Source organism: Mesoplodon mirus, assembly GCF_964341445.2.
Source record: "Mesoplodon mirus genome assembly, chromosome: 6".
In the NCBI taxonomy this organism is placed as follows: Eukaryota; Metazoa; Chordata; class Mammalia; order Artiodactyla; family Ziphiidae; genus Mesoplodon; species Mesoplodon mirus.
Genome location: NC_138982.1, coordinates 73,146,705 through 73,166,383, shown reverse-complemented (window position 1 = coordinate 73,166,383; position 19,679 = coordinate 73,146,705). Strand labels below are relative to the sequence as shown.

The 19,679-nt window shown below is 37.7% G+C and overlaps 1 protein-coding gene across 1 annotated transcript in view; it reads left to right on the top strand.

Moving 5' to 3' along the window:
• Positions 1 to 984: 984 nt before the first annotated feature.
• Positions 985 to 19,679, top strand: part of LOC309805976 (putative ATP-dependent RNA helicase DDX5) — a gene marked incomplete at its 5' end in the record, with an annotated part of 97,288 nt that continues 78,593 nt past the window's right edge. Inside the window, 1 exon segment of the mRNA XM_082624340.1 lies at positions 985 to 1,140. Within this exon segment, the coding sequence (XP_082480466.1) occupies positions 985 to 1,140 (156 nt within the window).

Genomic DNA, 19,679 nt, shown 5'->3' with positions numbered 1-19,679 from the left:
TGGCATCAAGAAAATAAAATACTTGGGAATAAATCTCACCAAGAAGGTGAAAGACTTATATGCTGAGAACTACAAAACATTAGTAAAGGAAATTGAAGATGATTCAGAGAAATGGAAAGACATCCCACACTCTTGGATGGGAAGAATTAATACTGTTAAAATGGCTATACTACCCAAAGCAATCTACAGATTTAATGTGATCCTTATCAAACTGCCCATGACATTTTCCCCAGAACTAGAACAAATAATCCTAAAATGTATCTGGAACCATAAAAAGTCCGAACTGTCAACACAATCCTGAGGAAAAAGAACAAAGCAGGAGGCCTAACCCTCCTAAACTTCAGACAATACTACAAAGTTACAGTAATCAAAACTGCATAGTATTGGCACAGAAAGAGATACATGGATCAATGTAATGGAATAGAGAGCCCAGAAATAAATGCACACACCTACTGTCAATTAACCTTCGACAAAGGAGGCAAGAACATACAATGGGGAAAAGATAGTCTCTTCAGCAAGTGGTGTTTTGAAAGTTGGACAGCCATATTCAAATCAGTGAAGTCAGAACATACCCTCACACCATACACAAAAATAAACTCAAAACGGCTTACATGCTTAAATATAAGATAGGACACCTTAAAACTCCTAGAAGAGAACATAAGCAAAACATTCTCTGACATAAATCATACCACAGTTTCCCTAGGCAGTATAAATACAGTAAGTCACCTACATACGAACCTTCAAGTTGCAAAATTTCAAAGATGCAAACGTGCATTCGCATGTCCAATCATGTAAGTTAGTTCATGTGTCTGGCATACATTGTCATGTGTGTGCATCCTCTATAAGTGGTTGTGCTTTTGTGTACTTTATAGTACTGTATAGAGTACAGTAGTACAGTATGTTTATTTCAAGCCCAAGATGTCTGGAAGCAAGCGGAAAAGCAGCGGTGATGTAGCTGGTACTGTTAAGAAGGGCCCAGCGATAATGATGGAAACAAAAGTGAAAGTAATTGAGAGAGTGGAGCAAGGCAAAAAGATGTTAGACATCGCTCATTCTTATAACATGAATCATTCAATCATTGGCACGCATCTAAAGAACAAGGACAAGATCATGGAACATGTGAAGTCTGCTGTGCTGACGGTGTTGACAAAATATCAAAGAAGCATGGAAAAGTGATGGAGGAGATGGAGAAACTTCTCAGTTTGCAGGTGCAGGAGCAACATCAGCACTGAGTCCTGCTCAGCTTAATGCTGATTCAAGAGAAAGCTAAAAGCCTTTATGAAGACTTGAAGAAGAAACACGGCAAAGAATCAGAGGGCACATCTTTTAATGCCAACCGTGGCTGGTTTCATTGGTTCAAGGCTAGAGTCAACCTTCACAATGCAAAAGTAAGTGGAGAGGCAGCAAGTGCAGATAGGGTAGCTGTCCGGGAACTTCCGGAAACACTTTGAGAAATTATTGATGATGGTGTGTATTTACCCAACCAGGTTTTTAATGTGGATGAGACACTACTATACTGGAAGAGGATGCCAGACCGAAGTTACATCAGTAAGGAGGAAAAGTTGATGCCGGGCTGTAAAGCAGCAAATGATAGGCTAACTGTTGTTTGGTGGCAATGTTTCCAGTGAATTGAAGCTGAAGCTTCTCTTAGTTTATCATTCAGAGAACCCAAGAACCCTTAAAAACATAGCCAAGGGCTCTCTTCCTGTTGTGTGGAAGCGTAACCCCAAATCCTGTATTACACAGGCCACGTTCCAGGACTGGTTTCCCACCACTTTATCCCAGATGTAGAGAAATATTGCCCGGAGAGGGACATTCAAGCAAAACATTCTTTTGCTGCTCGACAATGCTCTGGGTCACCCCCCATCCATGGATGACTTTCATCCCAACTTCAAAGTAGTGCATCTCTCACCAAATACTACGTTGCTCATCCAACCTACAGACCAGGTAGTTAGAGCGACTTTCAAGAAATATTATTTATGTCACACTTTTTGTCAGGCAGTAAAGGTAAGTGACAAATCAAGAACAACCTAAGGACTACTTTGGAAGGACTATAACATCTACAAGACCATAAAAACATTGACTTTGCATGGTGTGACGGTATGTTGGTCACTGTGAATGGGGTTTGGAAGAACTTTTGCCCACAGTTTGTTCATGATTTTTGTGGATTTGAGAAGGTAGATCAGAAGTCCGAAGAGGTCTTCAGCAACACAGTGGCCCTCAGTGAGAAGCTGGAGATAGATCTGCAAGAGGACGATTTCATTGAACTCCTTGTTGTGCAACATGAGGAGCTTACTGATGGAATTGGAGGCCCAGAGAAAGGATAAAGAGGGACAGGAGGAAGAAGAAGTAACTGAAGAACTGAAGAGATTCACAACACAGAAAATGGCAGGGAAATCTTCTTTATTTGAAGAAGCACTGTTAGTTTTTGAGGCACAGGACCCGAACCTAGAATGGTACCCAAAGGTGGCAGCAGTCATTCAGAATGCAATCCAGTGCTACCTTGTCATCTATGATGAGAAAAAAAGAGCTACTACCCAGACATCAATGGATCATTTTTTCAAGAGGGTAGATAGAATTAAATCCAGGAAGGAGCCAGAACTTGTGCCATCAACGTCAGGTATGAGTGAAATGGCAGCTTGCCCTCTGTCTCCTACTGCTGATAATCCTTCACCTCTACCTTCTCCCACCTCCTCTCCCTCCTCTAATCAGTAACTCTTCTCTCCTGTTCCCTCAATGCCAGCCTGAGTATCCCAGCTGTTGTACTGTATTACTGTACTTTTCAAGTTACTGTACTGTAAGATTAAAAATGTTTTCTTTATCTTTGTGTTTGTTTTTTATGTATTGTTTGTGTGAAGAGTATTATAAACCTATTATGGTACAATACCATATAGTCGACTGTGTAAGTTGGGTACCTAGGCTAACTTTGTCGGACTTACAAACAAATTGGACTTACAAACGCACTCTTGGAACAGAACTTGTTCATATGTAGGGGACTTACTGTAAAAGCTAAAAAGAAACAGGAACTAATCAAACTTACAAGCTGTTGCACAGCAAAGGAAACCATAATCAAAATGAAAATACAACCTATGGACTGGAGAAAATATTAGGAAATTATGCGACTGACAAGGGTTTAATTTCTAAAGTATACAAATAGCTCATACAACTCAATAACAAAATAACAAATAACTCAATGGAAAAATGGGTAGAAGACCTAAATAAACATTTCTCCAAAGAAGACATACAGATAGCCAATAGGCACATGAAAAGATGCTCATCATCATTAATTAGTAGAGAAAGGCAACTCCAAATTACAATGAGGTATCACTACACACTGATCAGAATGGCCATGATTTAAAAAAAAATCTACAATTAACAAATGCTGGATGGGGTATGGAGAAAAGGGAACACTTCTACACTGTTGGTGGCCATGTAAGTTGGTGCAGTCACTATGGAAAACAGTATGGAGTTCCCTCAAAAAATCAATAAAGAGAGTTGCATATGATCTAGCAATCTCATTTGTGGACATATATCTAGACAAAACTATAATTCAAAAAAATACATAAAACCCTATGTTCATAGCAGCACTATTTATAATAGCCAAGACATGGAAACAACCTAAATGTTCATTGAAAATTGAATGTATAAAGAAAGTGTGGTATACGTATACAATAAATATTACTCAGACATAAAAAAGAATGAAATAATGCCATTTGCAGCAACATGGATGGACCTAGAGATAATGATACTAAGTGAAGTAAGTCAGAAAGAGACAGACAAATAGCATATAATATCACTTACATGTGGAATCGAAAACAGGACACAAATGAACATGTCAGCAAAACAGAAACAAACACACAGATATAGAAAATAGAGTTGTGGTTGCCAAGGAGAGAGTGATGGAAAGATTGGGAGTTTTGGAATAGCAGAAGCAAACTATTCTACATAGGATGGATAAACCACAAAGACCTACTGTATAGCAGAGGAAACTATATTCAATATCCTGTGATAAACCATAATGGAAAAGAATATATATATATATATATATATATATATATATATATATAAATGAATCACTTTGCTGCACAGCAGAAATTAATACAACAGTGTATAAAGGCTGCAGAGGGTGTGGAGAAAAGGGAACCCTCCTGCACTGTTGGTGGGAATGTAAACTGATACAGCCACCGTGGAGAATAATATGGAGGTTCCTTAAAAGCTAAAAATAGAACTACCATATGAGCCAGCAATCCCACTACTGGGCATATACCCAGAGAAAACCATAATTTAAAAAGAGTCATGTACCACAATGTTCACTGCAACTCTAATTACAATAGCCAGGACATGGAAGCAACCTAAGTGTCCATTGATAGATGAATGGATAAAGAAGATGTGGCACATATATACAATGGAATATTACTCAGCCATAAAAAGGAACAAAATTGAGTTATTTGTAGTGAAGTGCTTGGACCTAGAGTCTGTCATACAGATTGAAGTACGTCAGAAAGAGAAAAACAAATACTGTACACAAACACATATATATGGAACCTAGAAAAATGGTACTGATGAACCTAGTGACAGGGCAGGAATAAAGACACAGATGTAGAGAACGGACTTAAAGACACAGGGAGGAAGGGGAAACAGGGACATAGTGAGAGAGTAGCACTGACATATATACACTACCAAATGTAAAAGAGCTAGTGGTAAGCTGCCACATAGCACAGGGAGATCAGCTCAGTGCTTTATGTCCCCCACAGGGGTGGGATAGGGAGTGTGGGAAGGAGGCTCAAGACAGGGGGGATATGGGGATATATGTATACATATAGGTGATTCACTTTGTTGTAAAGCAGAAACTAATACAGTGTTATAAAGCAACTATACTCCAATAAACATGTATTTTAAAAAAACCACAACATTGTAAACCAACTACACTAGAAAATATTTCTTAAGTGAAAAAGATTTTTTGAATGTAAGTTTTATTGTGTGTGTGTACCACAGGTTCAATATATATGAATTATGTCAAATTGATTACATTGTTTTTCAAAATAAAGAATTTTTGATATTCTACATCAGCATCATAATATAAATGCAGAAAAACTATATTATTTTTTTCTAAAGTTCAGAAATAGCCATTTTGCTCATTCGGTATACTATAAACCACTAACTGTTAAAAAGGGATTCGTGACCTCTTCCTTCCAAAGAAATATTTCTGCAGTCACACATGTTTAATAGAATGTTCCGCCATGAACTGACTTCGCACCTTAGGGACACGAGATTTGCATCCTGAAATCTCTTTCTTGCAAAAATGTCCAATTAGCACCCTAGCATTACAGAAAAGAAATGCTTTTTTCCAGATCTCAAATTCCATACAAAGTTATCAAGACATCATGTATGTTTTTTTTCCACACACACAGACGGTATTTTATTTTTACAAGAGAAAAATCAACTGACATCAAACATTGTAAATGGATGACCACAACAAAAGGAACAATGTTTGCAATTACCAAACACGAAACACACTCATACTATGTCATAATATTGACATTCAGTCCAGGAATCCTCCACTGTAACAGCTCCTTTACTTTGCAGTGAAAGACATCATGTTTTTTTTTGTTTTTTTTTTTTGCAGTACACGGGCCTCTCACTGTTGTGGGCTCTCCCATTGCGGAGCACAGGCTCCGGACACACAGGCTCAGCAGCCATGGCTCACGGGACCAGCCGCTCCGCGGCATGTGGGATCTTCCCGGACCGGGCCACGAACCCGTGTCCCCTGCATCGGCAGGTGGACTCTCAACCACTGCACCACCAGGGAAGCCCGACATCATGTATATTTAAATTATCAGCACTCACCTGAGATCTTTAAAAATCAACAGAAACATAATTTTGTGTTCTCTTTCATTTATTCTGGTTCTAAGTGGTCATTTCTAAACGAAAGTATTTAAGTATGTTAACATCATCTTATAACATCATATTTCAAATGACTACCGTCTTTCCAAAGATGAAATATGAGGAACTCATAATTAGGCTCTCCAAAGTTTTACTCTTTGAATCTGTATTACCCTTCTGCTGAACTCCACACTGTTCATTAGTCTCTGAGAATATTCTTTTTCTTGTATGGCCATCACGTGCTCTTTCATTTCATGAACTTTTTTCCTACAATTTTATGCCTAGTTTATTTCTGAGAATATGAATTATTTCAGATTGATATTTATAGACACAAAGACTTCTCTATAATCCCCTGAGAGTTTCAAGAACTCCTTCTTCTTTTTTATTAATACCTAGATTCTGAAGCTCTCCACAAAGCATTACTAAAATTGCATTTACATAAGTATCTACATATTAATCACACATTAATGCATTTACAATTGTATTATGCTTTATTGCTAATTTTGGAGCATAAATGTAGCTGTCTTATTTACCACCCTCTTGGAAATCACTTTAATATTTGCACTTAGGACTTGAAAGAGAATGGATAAATAAAAACCTGAAGAATATGCAAATACAATTATATATTTCTCATAAAATTAGTTGATTATCTAACCTTTATCCAGAAAAAAGAAGAGCCCAGATACTCTGCAGGCATGATACTCGAGAATGTGTGGTCTTCCAGCAAGAAAACATGCAGTAATCCATATGGCAGAGTTTACTGTGACCAGCTGGGGTTACTGACCTATGCATTCCTTACACGCAACATATCAGGAGTGGAAAAAGGGAATTTGTCAGTTGTGGCAGTAAGCTTAATGAAGATTTGTAGCAGGTCATGCTCATATATTCAACACAGGTAGAATCAAACCTTTGCTCAATTCTGGTAGATCTAAGTCTGTATCTGTTACCTTGTCTTTAACAAGGAAATGTCAGAACTGACTTACAAAAAAAAAGTGTTTTGTTTGTTTGTTTCTTTTAATTACAGTCACGGTGAGTAAGACATAGCTCAGAACAGTTAATGTGACTTAGTGATTCTCTCATCAGGAAATACAGTTTCTACTTCCCTGTTTATTCTCCACATCCTGTAGTAAGTTAAGTTACAATGAAAGATAAATCTACAGGGCGAAAAGAAAAGAAAACTTACATGTGTTGATAAGATCATTCTGACAGGTTTTACCACGTATGTCAGTGTTTCTGGCAATGGACACAAGCCAGAGCTCCCTACTCTGACATTTTCACTGATGTCATTCCCCTTGATCCTCAATTTGAAAGTGGACAAAAATGTTTTCTATGTTTTCTTCTTTAAGAAATTAAATAAAGAATGATTTCTAGACATGATGCTCTAATGATTTTCAGTCAGTGGTCATCAAGAGAGGAAAAGCACAGAATCTCATCCCCACAGAAGGGTGACATTCAGTCAGGTAAGAAAATTCTCCCCAAAATCAGAGCTTCATCTTTAACATGCAATCAGAGGCTTTCACAGGTTCTTCATCACTCTGCACTCAGCCCTACCATATGGGATTGGCTCTGAGAATCTCACATCAGATGACTGACAAACATGTCATAGTACACTGACCTGGTACCAGATCCTGCCTCTCTTAATGATCTCCCGCAGGGATATTGCAACATTCTAGGATATTTCCTGGAGCCCTCTACTCTATACAGGTACACTTCCAAGTAGAAACAGAAGCTTTGATTCTCACTGGGGCCCCTGCTCTGCCCAACCAACCTCTCTAGAAATATGATGTTCTAATCTCTCCTGATTAGAAGATTTCAAGGTCTCTCCCTGTGCTACTTTAGTAAAGGTAAAAGAGAAACAAGAAAGAGCAAACTATGCAGGGAGCAATATATAAGATTTCTTTACTTAATGTATTTATCTCATATACCCAAATATTGAGAAATATAGATTCATTTCATAATGGTCAAGAAAAGAGGAGGAGGAACCTGCATGCCAACAGTATATATAAAATGAAATCAATATTGCATAAGCTCCAGTTTAAGATTAGCTATGAGGTACTAACTCTTCTCATAAAGAACCAATAATTCTCCATCATTTGAAGCACACTGAGGACTCAGACAGCTGGACACTGAGGGTGTAGTCTCCTCACTCGAATTCTGTACCTGTATCACAGAGCAATGAAATATTCCCAAAGAATTATTAAGGATGAGGTAGGGAGCCAAAATAAAACAGGTGAATCCATAGTCTGCCCTACCATCCGTTCTGCTGGATGTTACCACCATCTTGGCCCAGTATGACCTTCCCACTTTTCTCTGGGCCTCCCTACTTTCCACCTCCATCCTCTCATTATATCTTACCTACACTTGGAAACGACTCTAGCTTTTCCACTGATCTTTATCAACAAGTAATCCAAAGAGCAACTGTGTATGTAACTCCTTAGAAACCTCAGGTCTGACTCAGTAATACATGACCTTCGAAGTCCAAAGTTTTCCTAATTCCCTTTATTATTTTATTTTCTAATTTCCATGTACTTACGCTCTCAGGACCTCCACCGTTCTCATGTTCATCTTCCCTGCAAAATCTGTCAACCTAGACATAGACTTAAGTACCACCCTCTAATTATCTCCTAGGGAATCCAGTTTTTAAAAAAGCCTCAGCAAGCCTTATGGATTTTATTAAAGACTCTTTAAGATAACCCATGGGACATAGCAATACATCCACAGATATCTATTTAATACACCCTCAGAGTAATATTTTTTTCTTTTTTATAAAGTCTCTTCTGTCCAATGAAAACTCTCACCTCTTCTTCTTCAACATACGCAGTGTCTCACCCTTCTGATTACTCTCTGCTCTTTCCCAGGGCTACTCCCTTTCATGATATTACATTCTTTCCCAATTTTGGATGTTAGTAAAATCAAATAACATAAAGTATAACATGTTAATTATTATAAACTGCACCGTTCAGTGATATTACATACATTCATATTATTGGGCGATGAACATCACCATTTATCTTTCTAATTCTTTTCTATGTTTTAAAACTGTAACTCTATATCCTTTAAACATAAGTTTCTATTTTGTTCTATAACCACCTGAAAAGCATCATTACCCTCACAATTTCTATGGTTTTGACTATACTAAGTACCCCATATAATTGAAATAAGTAGTTGTATTGTTAGGCCTCACTAAAAGTCACAAAAATGGCTTTCGGTAGCTAAATTTCCTCAAGATTCATCCATGTTGTAGCATATTCCTACATCTTTTCCTTCTTAACACTGAATAATATTGTATTATATGGGTATACTGCACTTTGCTTATCCAGGAACTAGTGGATGAACACTTAGGTTGCTTTCATATTTTAGCTACTGTGATTATTATTGCTCTGAACACTGGAGTACAAATATTTCTTTAAGACACAGATATCAATTCCTTTGGGTATACCTCATAGTAAAGTTCCTGGATCATGTAGTAATTCTATTTTTCAATATCTGAAAAATTGCCATACTCTTCTGCAAATCAGCTGTATCATTCTACATTCCCACTGACATAGCACAATGCTTCCAACTCCCTCACATCCTCACCAATACTTGTTTTCTGCTTGAGTATGTGTGTATGTGCTTGTGTGTGTATGCATGCACACAAATATATAAACATGCATTTAGTGATATGGAGCATCTATTCAAGTGCTTAGTCATTTGTACATCTTTTTGAAGGACCATCTACTCAAGTCTTTTATCCATTTTTGAATCAGGGTGTTTGCTTTTTGTTGAGTTGTAGGAGTTCTCTGTATATTCTGAATGGAAATCGCTTGTCAGATAGATGGCTTTCAAATATTTTCTCCCATCTTGTGGGTTGCCATTTTATTCTGTTTACATTTCTTTGGTACACATTTTTTTAAATTATGTACTGAAAATTGTTTATTTTTTTGTTAGCTGTACCTTTGTTGTTCCTTCGTTTCATATTGAGGAAAACACTGCCAAATCCAGTGTCATGAAGCTCTTGTCCTGTGTCTTCTTCTAAGACTTTTTATTTTATTAGGTCTTATATTTAGTTTCTTGATACATTTTCATTAATTTTTGCATATGATGTTAGGTAAGGGTACATCTTCCTTCTTTTGCATGTTGACAACAAGACTTCTCAGCACCATTTGTTGAAGATACTATCCTTTCTACTTTGAAAAGTTTTGGCATCTTGTCAAAAATCATTTGGCCATATATCAGGGTTTATTTCTGGGTGCTCTATTCTATTCTATTGGTCTTGAATAAGGGAGAAAATAGTATAACCTATCCAGGTTGATGAAGAACATAAAGAAAGATCAGGACTGAGAATTAGGAGGACAATATAAAATAGCAGGGAGTAAAAGACAGTGTGAGAGAAGATCTTGTACTTGCAAGTTCATGGAAATATGATCATGTTAAATCACTAAACGCCTGACTTTGAACAATATGGTAAATGTGCTAGTAAGAAACATAACACTTACCCATCTCTGGGAAATACAGTATGGGCATAAAGATAAACTACACACAAATATATTGAAAAGGGAAGGGTTTTCATGGTTTGAGAATAGTGTGGGATTTGAAATACAGTTTACTTCTGTTCTACCATTGTCTCTAAAACTTATCAAAGTGTATATACAAGCAATTCCAATTCTGGTAAGGTGCTTGACAGGTTTAATATGAACTTCAGCAGACCAGTAAATGTACATTCATAGTAGGACTGTTCCCTAATCCAAAAAACAAAACACAAAAACTGGAAAGACTTGAGTTCACTTTGTCAACACACATACAGATGCAGTGAGGGTTAACAGTCCAAAAACAGAAGGTGAGCATGGGTGCAAGACATTAATCCCCAGGCTGAGGTGGGGTGCAGAGTTTGAGGGTAACACAGGTAGAAAAGCCTTTTGTCCTAGCCTTGATTTTTGAGGTATGGAAATTCACAGGTCACTACCTTCATTTCAAAATGAATGAATGCACTATTCAATTTTTTTAAAACAGGAGAAGTAAACATGAGTGATAATAAATTTCAAACTGTCGCTAATCAAATAAGATACTAAGAAAGATTAAATATGATTTAAGAATGAAGTGGAGAGATTGTCCAAGATGGTAGCATTCAAAGACCCAGAGCTTGATGCCTCTCATGGGCACACCAAAGTCACAACTGTTTACAGAACAGCAATTGATGAAAAAGGCCGGGACCTACTATAAAAGATGTTTTAGAGCTAAAGATATAATGAAGGCACCTCGGCAAGACAGGAAGGAAGGGCAAAATCTCAATAGAGTCCAGACCCATACCACGAGGTGGGTGGCCCACAAATGGGAGAATAATTACAATTTCTGAGGTGCTCCCAAGTAGCAAGGGGGTATGAACCCAACATCAGGCTCCCAAGCCCAGGGATCCTGTGCTGGAAAGAAGAGTTCCTAGAAAGTTGGGCTTGAAGACCAGTAGTGCTAATTTTCCAGAGAGCCCAGAGGGTTGTGGAAATAGAGATTCCACACTTAAAAGATTCTCACAGGGCTTCCCTGGTGGCGCCGTGGTTGAGAGTCCACCTGCCGATGCAGGGGACACGGGTTCGTGCCCTGGTCCGGGAAGATCCCACGTGCCGCGGAGCAGCTGGTCCCGTGAGCCATGGCCGCTGAGCCTGTGCGTCCGGAGCCTGTGCTCCGCAACGGGAGAGGCTACAACATTGAGAGGCCTGCGTACCGCAAAAAAAAAAAAAAAAAATTGTGACAGAGATGAAAGTCCTTTCCTGTGCCTTAAGTGACAACTCTTTAGCTTCAAACTACAGTTCACTGGATATAAGGTAATCAAGTATGGGTTCAACTGTGAAGGAAAAATGCAATGTTTAAAAACATGTAAAAATTGCTGCAACAACAGCTTCAACAACTGAATGCAATGGTAAGTTAAAAATGTTTATCTTTCTTTTATTTGTCTTCTATAACAAAACTCTTTATAACACATAAATATATTGTTCACCTTTCAGACTTTTGACTTCAAACAGATTTTTCAGAAACTCATTATATAAAAACGTAGAGAACTCTCTGTGTAAAACCTTAAGAACAGAAACATGACTACATTAGACCAGCAGTCCTCAATTAGGGGCAGTTTTACCCTCACGGGGAAATTTAGAATGTCTAGAGACACTTCCGATTGTGATGGCTGGAAGAGGGGGGTTGTTATGGGCACCTAGTGAGTAGAAACCGGGGATGCTATAATGCATAGCTCCCACAACAAAGATTTATCTAGTCCAATAAGTTAATAGCACACGGTAGAGAAACCTTGGCTTAGGGTAAAAAAAAAGCTGTAAAAAAAAACCAACCAAACAAACAAAAGATCTGCTGTCTCTGTGACAATATCAAAGGTTTATTGCCTCTGTCATAATCCAATGTGGATTGGCAGTGGGAGGCTCTTCTCCTTACAGGCATTACCCCTGTAATTACAGCCACTTACCCCTAAGGCTTCAAAATCTTCCATAGATCTTTACTGGAGGCAAAGACAGGAAAAGAGCCTTTACAGAAGTACATGGGAGACTCTTGGGCTCTCCCTAAAAGTGATGTATCAATCTACCCACATTCCACTGGCTAGAACTCCACCACATGACTGAATCTAATGCCAAGGGAGGCCAGGAAATGTAATGTAGCTGTGTATTTAAAAAGTGGAAATAAGTTTGATGAGTGCCTACTCATCTCTGCCATCATGTCTGGTTATCTTTGTGACTAATAAAATATTCTGCTCATGGGTGCTTATTAACAATAAATTAATAATATTAATTAATACAAAGAAACCTGTATTAATACAAAGCGATATTTCCTTTTAAAATATAGGAACTAGAAGAATCTGAAACTAACATTTAATACAAGGGCATTTACAAATTTTATTCTAAATAATGTTATGTCACACTATAACAAGATTTGATGCTTGACTAACCAGATTTTTAAGCACTGTTTCTAAAACAAAATTGTATGTATTACTCAATATTTATTTCATATCTTAGACTTACCATACTCTTATCTATATTAGCTAATGTAATCTATGTTTCTTTTCTAATTCATTTTTTAAGATTTCTTCTTTGTGAATTTTTTAATTGCTTGAATTTTAAAATAAAAAGCATGCAACATTTACACAAAAAGCAAAATTATCATTCTTTTAAAATTAATGTAAAATCAAATATTGCCTTTCTCTATCTACCATTCTTACAAGGAAGAGAGAGAAAACAGCAACAATGATCGACAACATAATGTTTTAATTTGACATTTTGACATCTTTGAAGAGATATTTTTAAAGCAGTTACTTCCATATGCTTCCTTTAAAAGGAAAAGAAAAGGCTAACTTAAAAATTATGAGTCTTGTACCATACCCCAAATATCAGTGATCTGGAATTTTCCAAGCCCAGTTGAATGTTTATTTCTATAAGGGAAAAAAATAAATTTTAGTACCATCATCAGGTAAACTAAATTAGCCAGCAATCATCTTCTCAGCTGCCCATATTGACATTGTTCTGAAATTAACTATTGGATTTAGTTTAGCCATGAATAGTACATTGCTCAAAAATAACCAGTTTCAACAACTTCTATATGATATTTTTCTCTTCATTCCTTTCTGAATGCCAAAGTTCCTCTCACTAATGGATTGCTTATGATATGCTAAGGAGTCCATCACCAGCCTAGAGTAAAGGTAGAGATAGAATGTGATCGTGATGAAATTGCTGTATTCCATTGTGGAAGTGATAAAAATGCAGGGGAACTCATAAATATTTCTGACCCGTTTGCTTACAGGGATGGAAGTATTTATGGTTTGGTAATCTCTGGCTATAAAAATGCATTCTCATTTATTCTATGCTATCAAGTAGCCTTTTGTTAAAGTAGAGTTTTATGGGTAAGTTATTACTGGGAAATCTGCCTTTAGAACATTAGTAATGCAATAAATTCCACCCAGTCCATCCAGGCTATTTTGGGCAGAACTATGTCTAAATGAGCCAACTGCGTTTCACCAAAGATATTATATTCCATTCAGAGGCTTATATGTGATTTTCTTGGTCCTTGTCTTTTTGAGATTAGTAAAAGCAGGAATGGTCATGATAGGAGTTTCTTTTATTTAGAGAATTTCAATCAAAAGATGACATAAAAAATTCACTGAACAAGAATGGGTAGTTAAACCAAGTAGTAACTGAACTGATCTTTATTAGCAACTAAATCATATTGCAGCTCCTAAAAATAGCATGTGAAATCCATGAAGATATTTTTCTATCTTGAATCCCTTGCATATGAAGTTTATAAATGATTCTTTCAAATTTGTACGGGCACTATGAAATCATAGTTCTTTGACTGTATCATATGTGTTTGTTTTGTTTCCAAATTTGAATGAAAAACACATTGATATAAAGGATCACATATTCACAAGAGGCAGTTCAGCTTTGGAGTCAGATGTCCTGGGTTTAAACAATGGCTCTGCCGCTTATTAGCTATGTGGCCTTGGACAAGTTACAAAGCAATCTTGTGCCTCACTGTCCTGCTCTGTGAAGGGAGGATGATAAAAATATCTATTTTGTGAGGATCAGTTAAGTATTTGCTCCTATTATTATTATTCTCCTTCTGTATGTTCTCACCCAGCATCCTGCAGAACAATGGCACCACAGGAGGCCCTCAGTTATATTTATTGAATAAATTGGCCATAGTAGATTTCATATAGTTAGAGAGGCATGTAGTAGCCTAGTACGGGTGAGAAGAGGAGGGAAGGCAGGGATTGTGAGTCTGAGAGAACTGAAAATCCAGTTTATTAGAAATATACCCTTTGCTGAGTAATTAAGTCTTGGTTTTTTTTTCATCTGTAAAATGGTGCCAAGAAAATGATCTTTAAAAATTATTGGAATTGGAAACAGTATATGGTGAGCATTGGCAAAATATCTGGTCCTTCATAAATGATAGCTATTACTAATACCATGATCTGTTTCTGCTCCCAGAACACCTCTGACACCAAATGTGTGAGGGTTTTTCCCGCACCGAAAAATTCTCCAAATCCTGTGCCTTACAATTCAATTCTGACACTCACTACCTGGAGTTTGTGCGGACCCCACAGGTTGAGGGCTCGGTTCCACAGGATTGCCGCCCCCCCCCCACCCCCGCTTCAGATACCAATCGCAAGTCTGGGCTTTCTGTACTCCTGATACACTGGCTGTAAATCAAGGGTTCCCATAACCCTCAGGTTTGCTAATTTTTCAGAACTCAGGAAAACGGTTTACTTACTATCACTGGTTTATCATAAATCTTATAATTCAGGAACAGCTAAATGGAAAAGATGCAAGGGCAGGGATTCCCTGGTGGCGCAGTGGTTAAGAGTCTGCCTGCCGATGCAGGGGACACGGGTTCGTGCCCCGGTCCAGGAAGATCCCACATGCCGCGGAGCGGCTGGGCCCGTGAGCCATGGCTGCTGAGCCTGCGCGTCCGCAGCCTGTGCTCCGCAACGGCAGAGGCCACAACAGTGAGAGGCCCGCGTACCGCAAAAAAAAAAAAAAGAAAAAAAGAAAAGATGCAAGGGCAAAGTATGGCAAGCAGTATGGAGTTTCCATGCCTTCTCTTGGGTGCCCCATCCTCTCAGCACATGATGTATTCACCAGCCCGGAAGTTCTTTGAACTCCATTGTTTAGGGTTTTTATAAAGGTTTCATTACTTCGTTTACATAGGCATGATTGATTAAAGATGATTGAAAGATTAACTCAATCTTCAGCCCCTCTCCCCTCCCTGGACACCTGGGGGTGGAGCTGAAAGTTCCAACCCTCTAATCACATGGTTGGTTTCTCTGGCAACAAGGCCCCATGCTCCAAGAATCACCTCATTAGCATAAACTCAGGTATTAGTTGAAAGAGTCTAGTTATGAATAATAAAAGATGTTCCCCTCTCCCCAGTCAGGAAATTCTAAGGGCCTTAGGACCTCCACCATGCTGGGAACCAGATAAGAGCTCATACACATTTCTTATTGTCACAATGTCACTATACTGTGTGCAGGATTATGCTAAAAAAAATGACAACACTGACCTATAGGCACAGTTTCACCACATTTTAAAAATATCTACAGTGTGCAAGGCATTTTGCTGGTGACATGGATGGAGAGATAGAAAAGATAAGACTTCTGTTGCTCAGTCTGTCGAGAAGTAGGATTTTTAAAAGACCATGAAGTAAATGATTTTATGCAAAAGCATTGTCAAATGGCAAAACAGTTTAGTAACAAGTTTGATGTCCTTTATTCACAGGAAAACAGTCCATGGATTGGGGGAGCACAGTGCCTCCCAAGCAAGTGGCTCACTCTTCCCGGGGATTTTGGGTGAGAGTGAGTTTTATAGGGCATTAGAAGCAGCAATGAGGAAACAGGGCTAATTGGCTGAGGTTGCATATCTGACCTTATCTAGAAAGATCAAGGAACAAGGAAATAACTATAAAGCCCAGAGTTAGCTTGGCATTTGGGGATTGGCTGACTGGATATACTGTGTTTCTGGTCAAGCAAAGCATTTACAGGAGCACAAAAGTGCAGTTTGCTGACATAGTACCGGGGGCAGGAGCTGATCCGTCTTGGACCTAGAAATTTATTTCAACAGCATAAATTTTCAAAAGTGACCCCCAAATAAGTAAAAAGGCACAAATATAGATCAATAATCACAGTGTAGTAAACCATGGCCAGGCCTGTTTCATCAAAATCTTATGTAGGTACAATAGCACAGTAAGAAATTAAAAACTAGGTTATATAAAAAACGCTTGGTAAATATTAGGTACTTCAGTGGTACAAAGTGGTACTCAAAAAAATTTAAATCTGGAACCCAGAAAATGGGCCTAAGTAACATAGTTTAAATAAAATAGAAATGCAATTTTTAGTATAAACTCCTGAGGACCCACCTACACTCCCCCAACACATGAGGTGATATCAGACAGTCAGTCAGCTGCCTGGGGTCCAACCTAACAGACCCCTGCCTCCATGTGGACAGCTGAGGCCATCAGAAGACAGCATCCCTCCGTGGGGAACAAAGGTGGTGCCAGAAAGCCCAGTGTACTCACACCATCATGAATTTTTATTCCCCTTGAAGAATAAAGAGAATAATAATAATAATAATTCTCTTTATTATCCTCTGAATTGTTTGTTTGCCAGTTAGGAAATCAAACAAAAAAAATATGTTGTTTAAGATAGTTTTTTAAAAAAAAAGAAAGAAAAAGAAGAAAAGAATGTTGTGTTGCTCAATAAATAATGCTCATAGATCCTTAAATGTGGAGTGACTTTTGCTGACTGGCCCATCTTACCAGAGAAGAAACTGAAAGAGGTACAAATTATCTGCCTTATTATAGTGACTTTCAAAGCATTGGAGGAAAAAAAATCTAAAGTTTCCAATTCATTCTACAAAGCTAGAAAAGCTTTTAAAAAACTATAATCAAAAACAAAACTTTAGGTCAGCATTTCCAAAACTGATCCACAAATCCCTCTTTCTAATACATATTAATGAATGGTGCACCCACAAAAAAGATTTTGTGATCAAACAACTTAGAAAAGTGCTACATAGATTTTGGAAAATTCAGCCTAAAATACATTTTAAAGGTATGTTGATTTCAGTACTGAAGAGTCATAATTTTGTTTCATAAAAGATATTACAAAATTTTGAATTCCTCTATTAGAGAAATAAAATTTCTGTATGTCATATATATATTTTAAATGTATATCAATCAAAATTTCTAGGCATTGCTTTTATATAAAGTCCACTCTGTTTGCTAATTTCTAAATCTAGCAAGAAATCATAATACTAAAAACCCAATATTTTCTCTAAGAGGCAGATATCAAGAGTCTCAGCTGAATATCTCTTTTGGCTTGGTTAAAAGGTGGACAGAAGTTACTAAGTTCAATTATGACCCCCCAAAAAAATCCCTAAATATTTCAAACAATTGACTTTTCATACAAAGCACAGGGTACAGGCATATGGACTGGTATAATTAGCACCAGTTTAGGCTGTCTCTTTGAAATTTTCATTGTTTTTTATGGCTCTGATTTGAGTCACAACAATGAAAAGATAATTAGTCATAAGAAAAAAAAATCTGGTTATATATGTGGTTCAGCACATTACTTCTTATGAAACCAATATCAGACATTTTTAATTTTCCTTCTAATGAAGATGAAAACGGCTAGTGAATAAATCATATAGAGACACTATAAAAAGAAGGAGTGATTATCACACTGAGCAGTATCTTGCAATTTTTTGAAGACTGCTTCAATGTATCAAAAGAGGGAATGAGGTTTTAAGGATACTTGCAATAAGCAAAAGGAATCATTTTTACTCCAGAATCATAAAATCGCATCATTGTTTTTTTAAAAAACTACTGGACACTAGAGTGAAAACTACAAACACTGAATTTAATGTGTTAAAATTCCAGACAGCCAATAATAACTTTTCCAGAAGAGTTCATCTTACCAGGCTTCAGTGTGGACACTGGGGAAATTCACACCATTAAATGGAAAAAGTTGCCGTCTTTGGTCAGTTCCAGGGAAATAGACTCTGAGTCTGGGATTAGCGTGCAGGAGGCTTGTTGGGGGGCAGAAGCAGGGGGCAGAACACCGGGAGGTAGAAAGGGATGTGGGACTGGGCAGAGGGGAAAGTTGAACTGTGATGTGGCTGTGATCAAAGTCTCAGTCAGCTCCAGTGAATCCTGTAGGAAGCTGTGGAGCTGGGATGGCCCTTTCAGAGATATGCAAACTTGAGGCAAGAGAGCCAGTTCCTTGTATCTCCATACTGAATATGGACTGCCCTAGGGAGGAGATGGAACCTGGGGCAAGATCACCCGCTTTGGCCAAGAGCAATGCCTGGGGAAGGACTCAGCTGTGAACCAGCAGCTGGTGGAATGTAGGGTTCCTGGGCAGTGCAGGAAGCATCTCGGGACTACTGGTCCCAAGAGTGGGGACTGTTACTAATCAGTGATATTGAGCTGCAAGAATTCCTGACATTAGTGAAATGCAATGAGAAATTCATTTCATGCTTATCTACTCAGGTAAAGTTCAAAGAAGAAAAATCAGCAGAACATTAATTAATTAATTAATTAATTAATTAATTGATTAATACATGCTAGAGTAGAAGTTTGGGAAGAACAGAAATAGATGTAATGTAACTCTGAGATAATTGACATCTGCTGAAGTCTGATGTTAAGTATTTATTTAGATTTTCTCCCCCAGGCACATGCACATACCATACACACCATGATCCTTAAGTCAAGAAAATTTAGTCTAAGCAGTAACTCCTGGTCAGAGAAATGTGTCATCACTCTGTTGAACAGATATCTGCATGCTATTACTTAATTCAGACCAAAACTAAAACCACACACTTGTAGGTAGGTAATACCAATGCACAGTGACCTTGGCTTATCAATAACATTTTATTTCCCCCTATTTCCCCCTAGTATTTTGGCTGCTGAGAAAGTCCTGTTTCCAAACACCTAACCCAAATAAAATGTAAAATGTAATCTCCCTATTTCCTATTTCTCTGTCTTCACTGCATCTCAAATCTAAAATATCTCACACCAACCTCCTCACCAAATTCACTCAGATATTTTTTTCAAATTAACAAGATATAAAACAGACAAGATAAGTGCATGATGCTCTCAGTTGAATTCACTAAAATCAACCTGAAAAGCAGGAAATCATTAATTATTTTTAAGTAAAAGGAACAAAATACTAGAAATTCGATCAATTTTCAGTGGCACAATTTTGGGGTGGAGGTGTTGATGAAATACATATCGTGCATTTTTCCTCGACCAGAAACCTACCCTTTTTCAAGACTAGT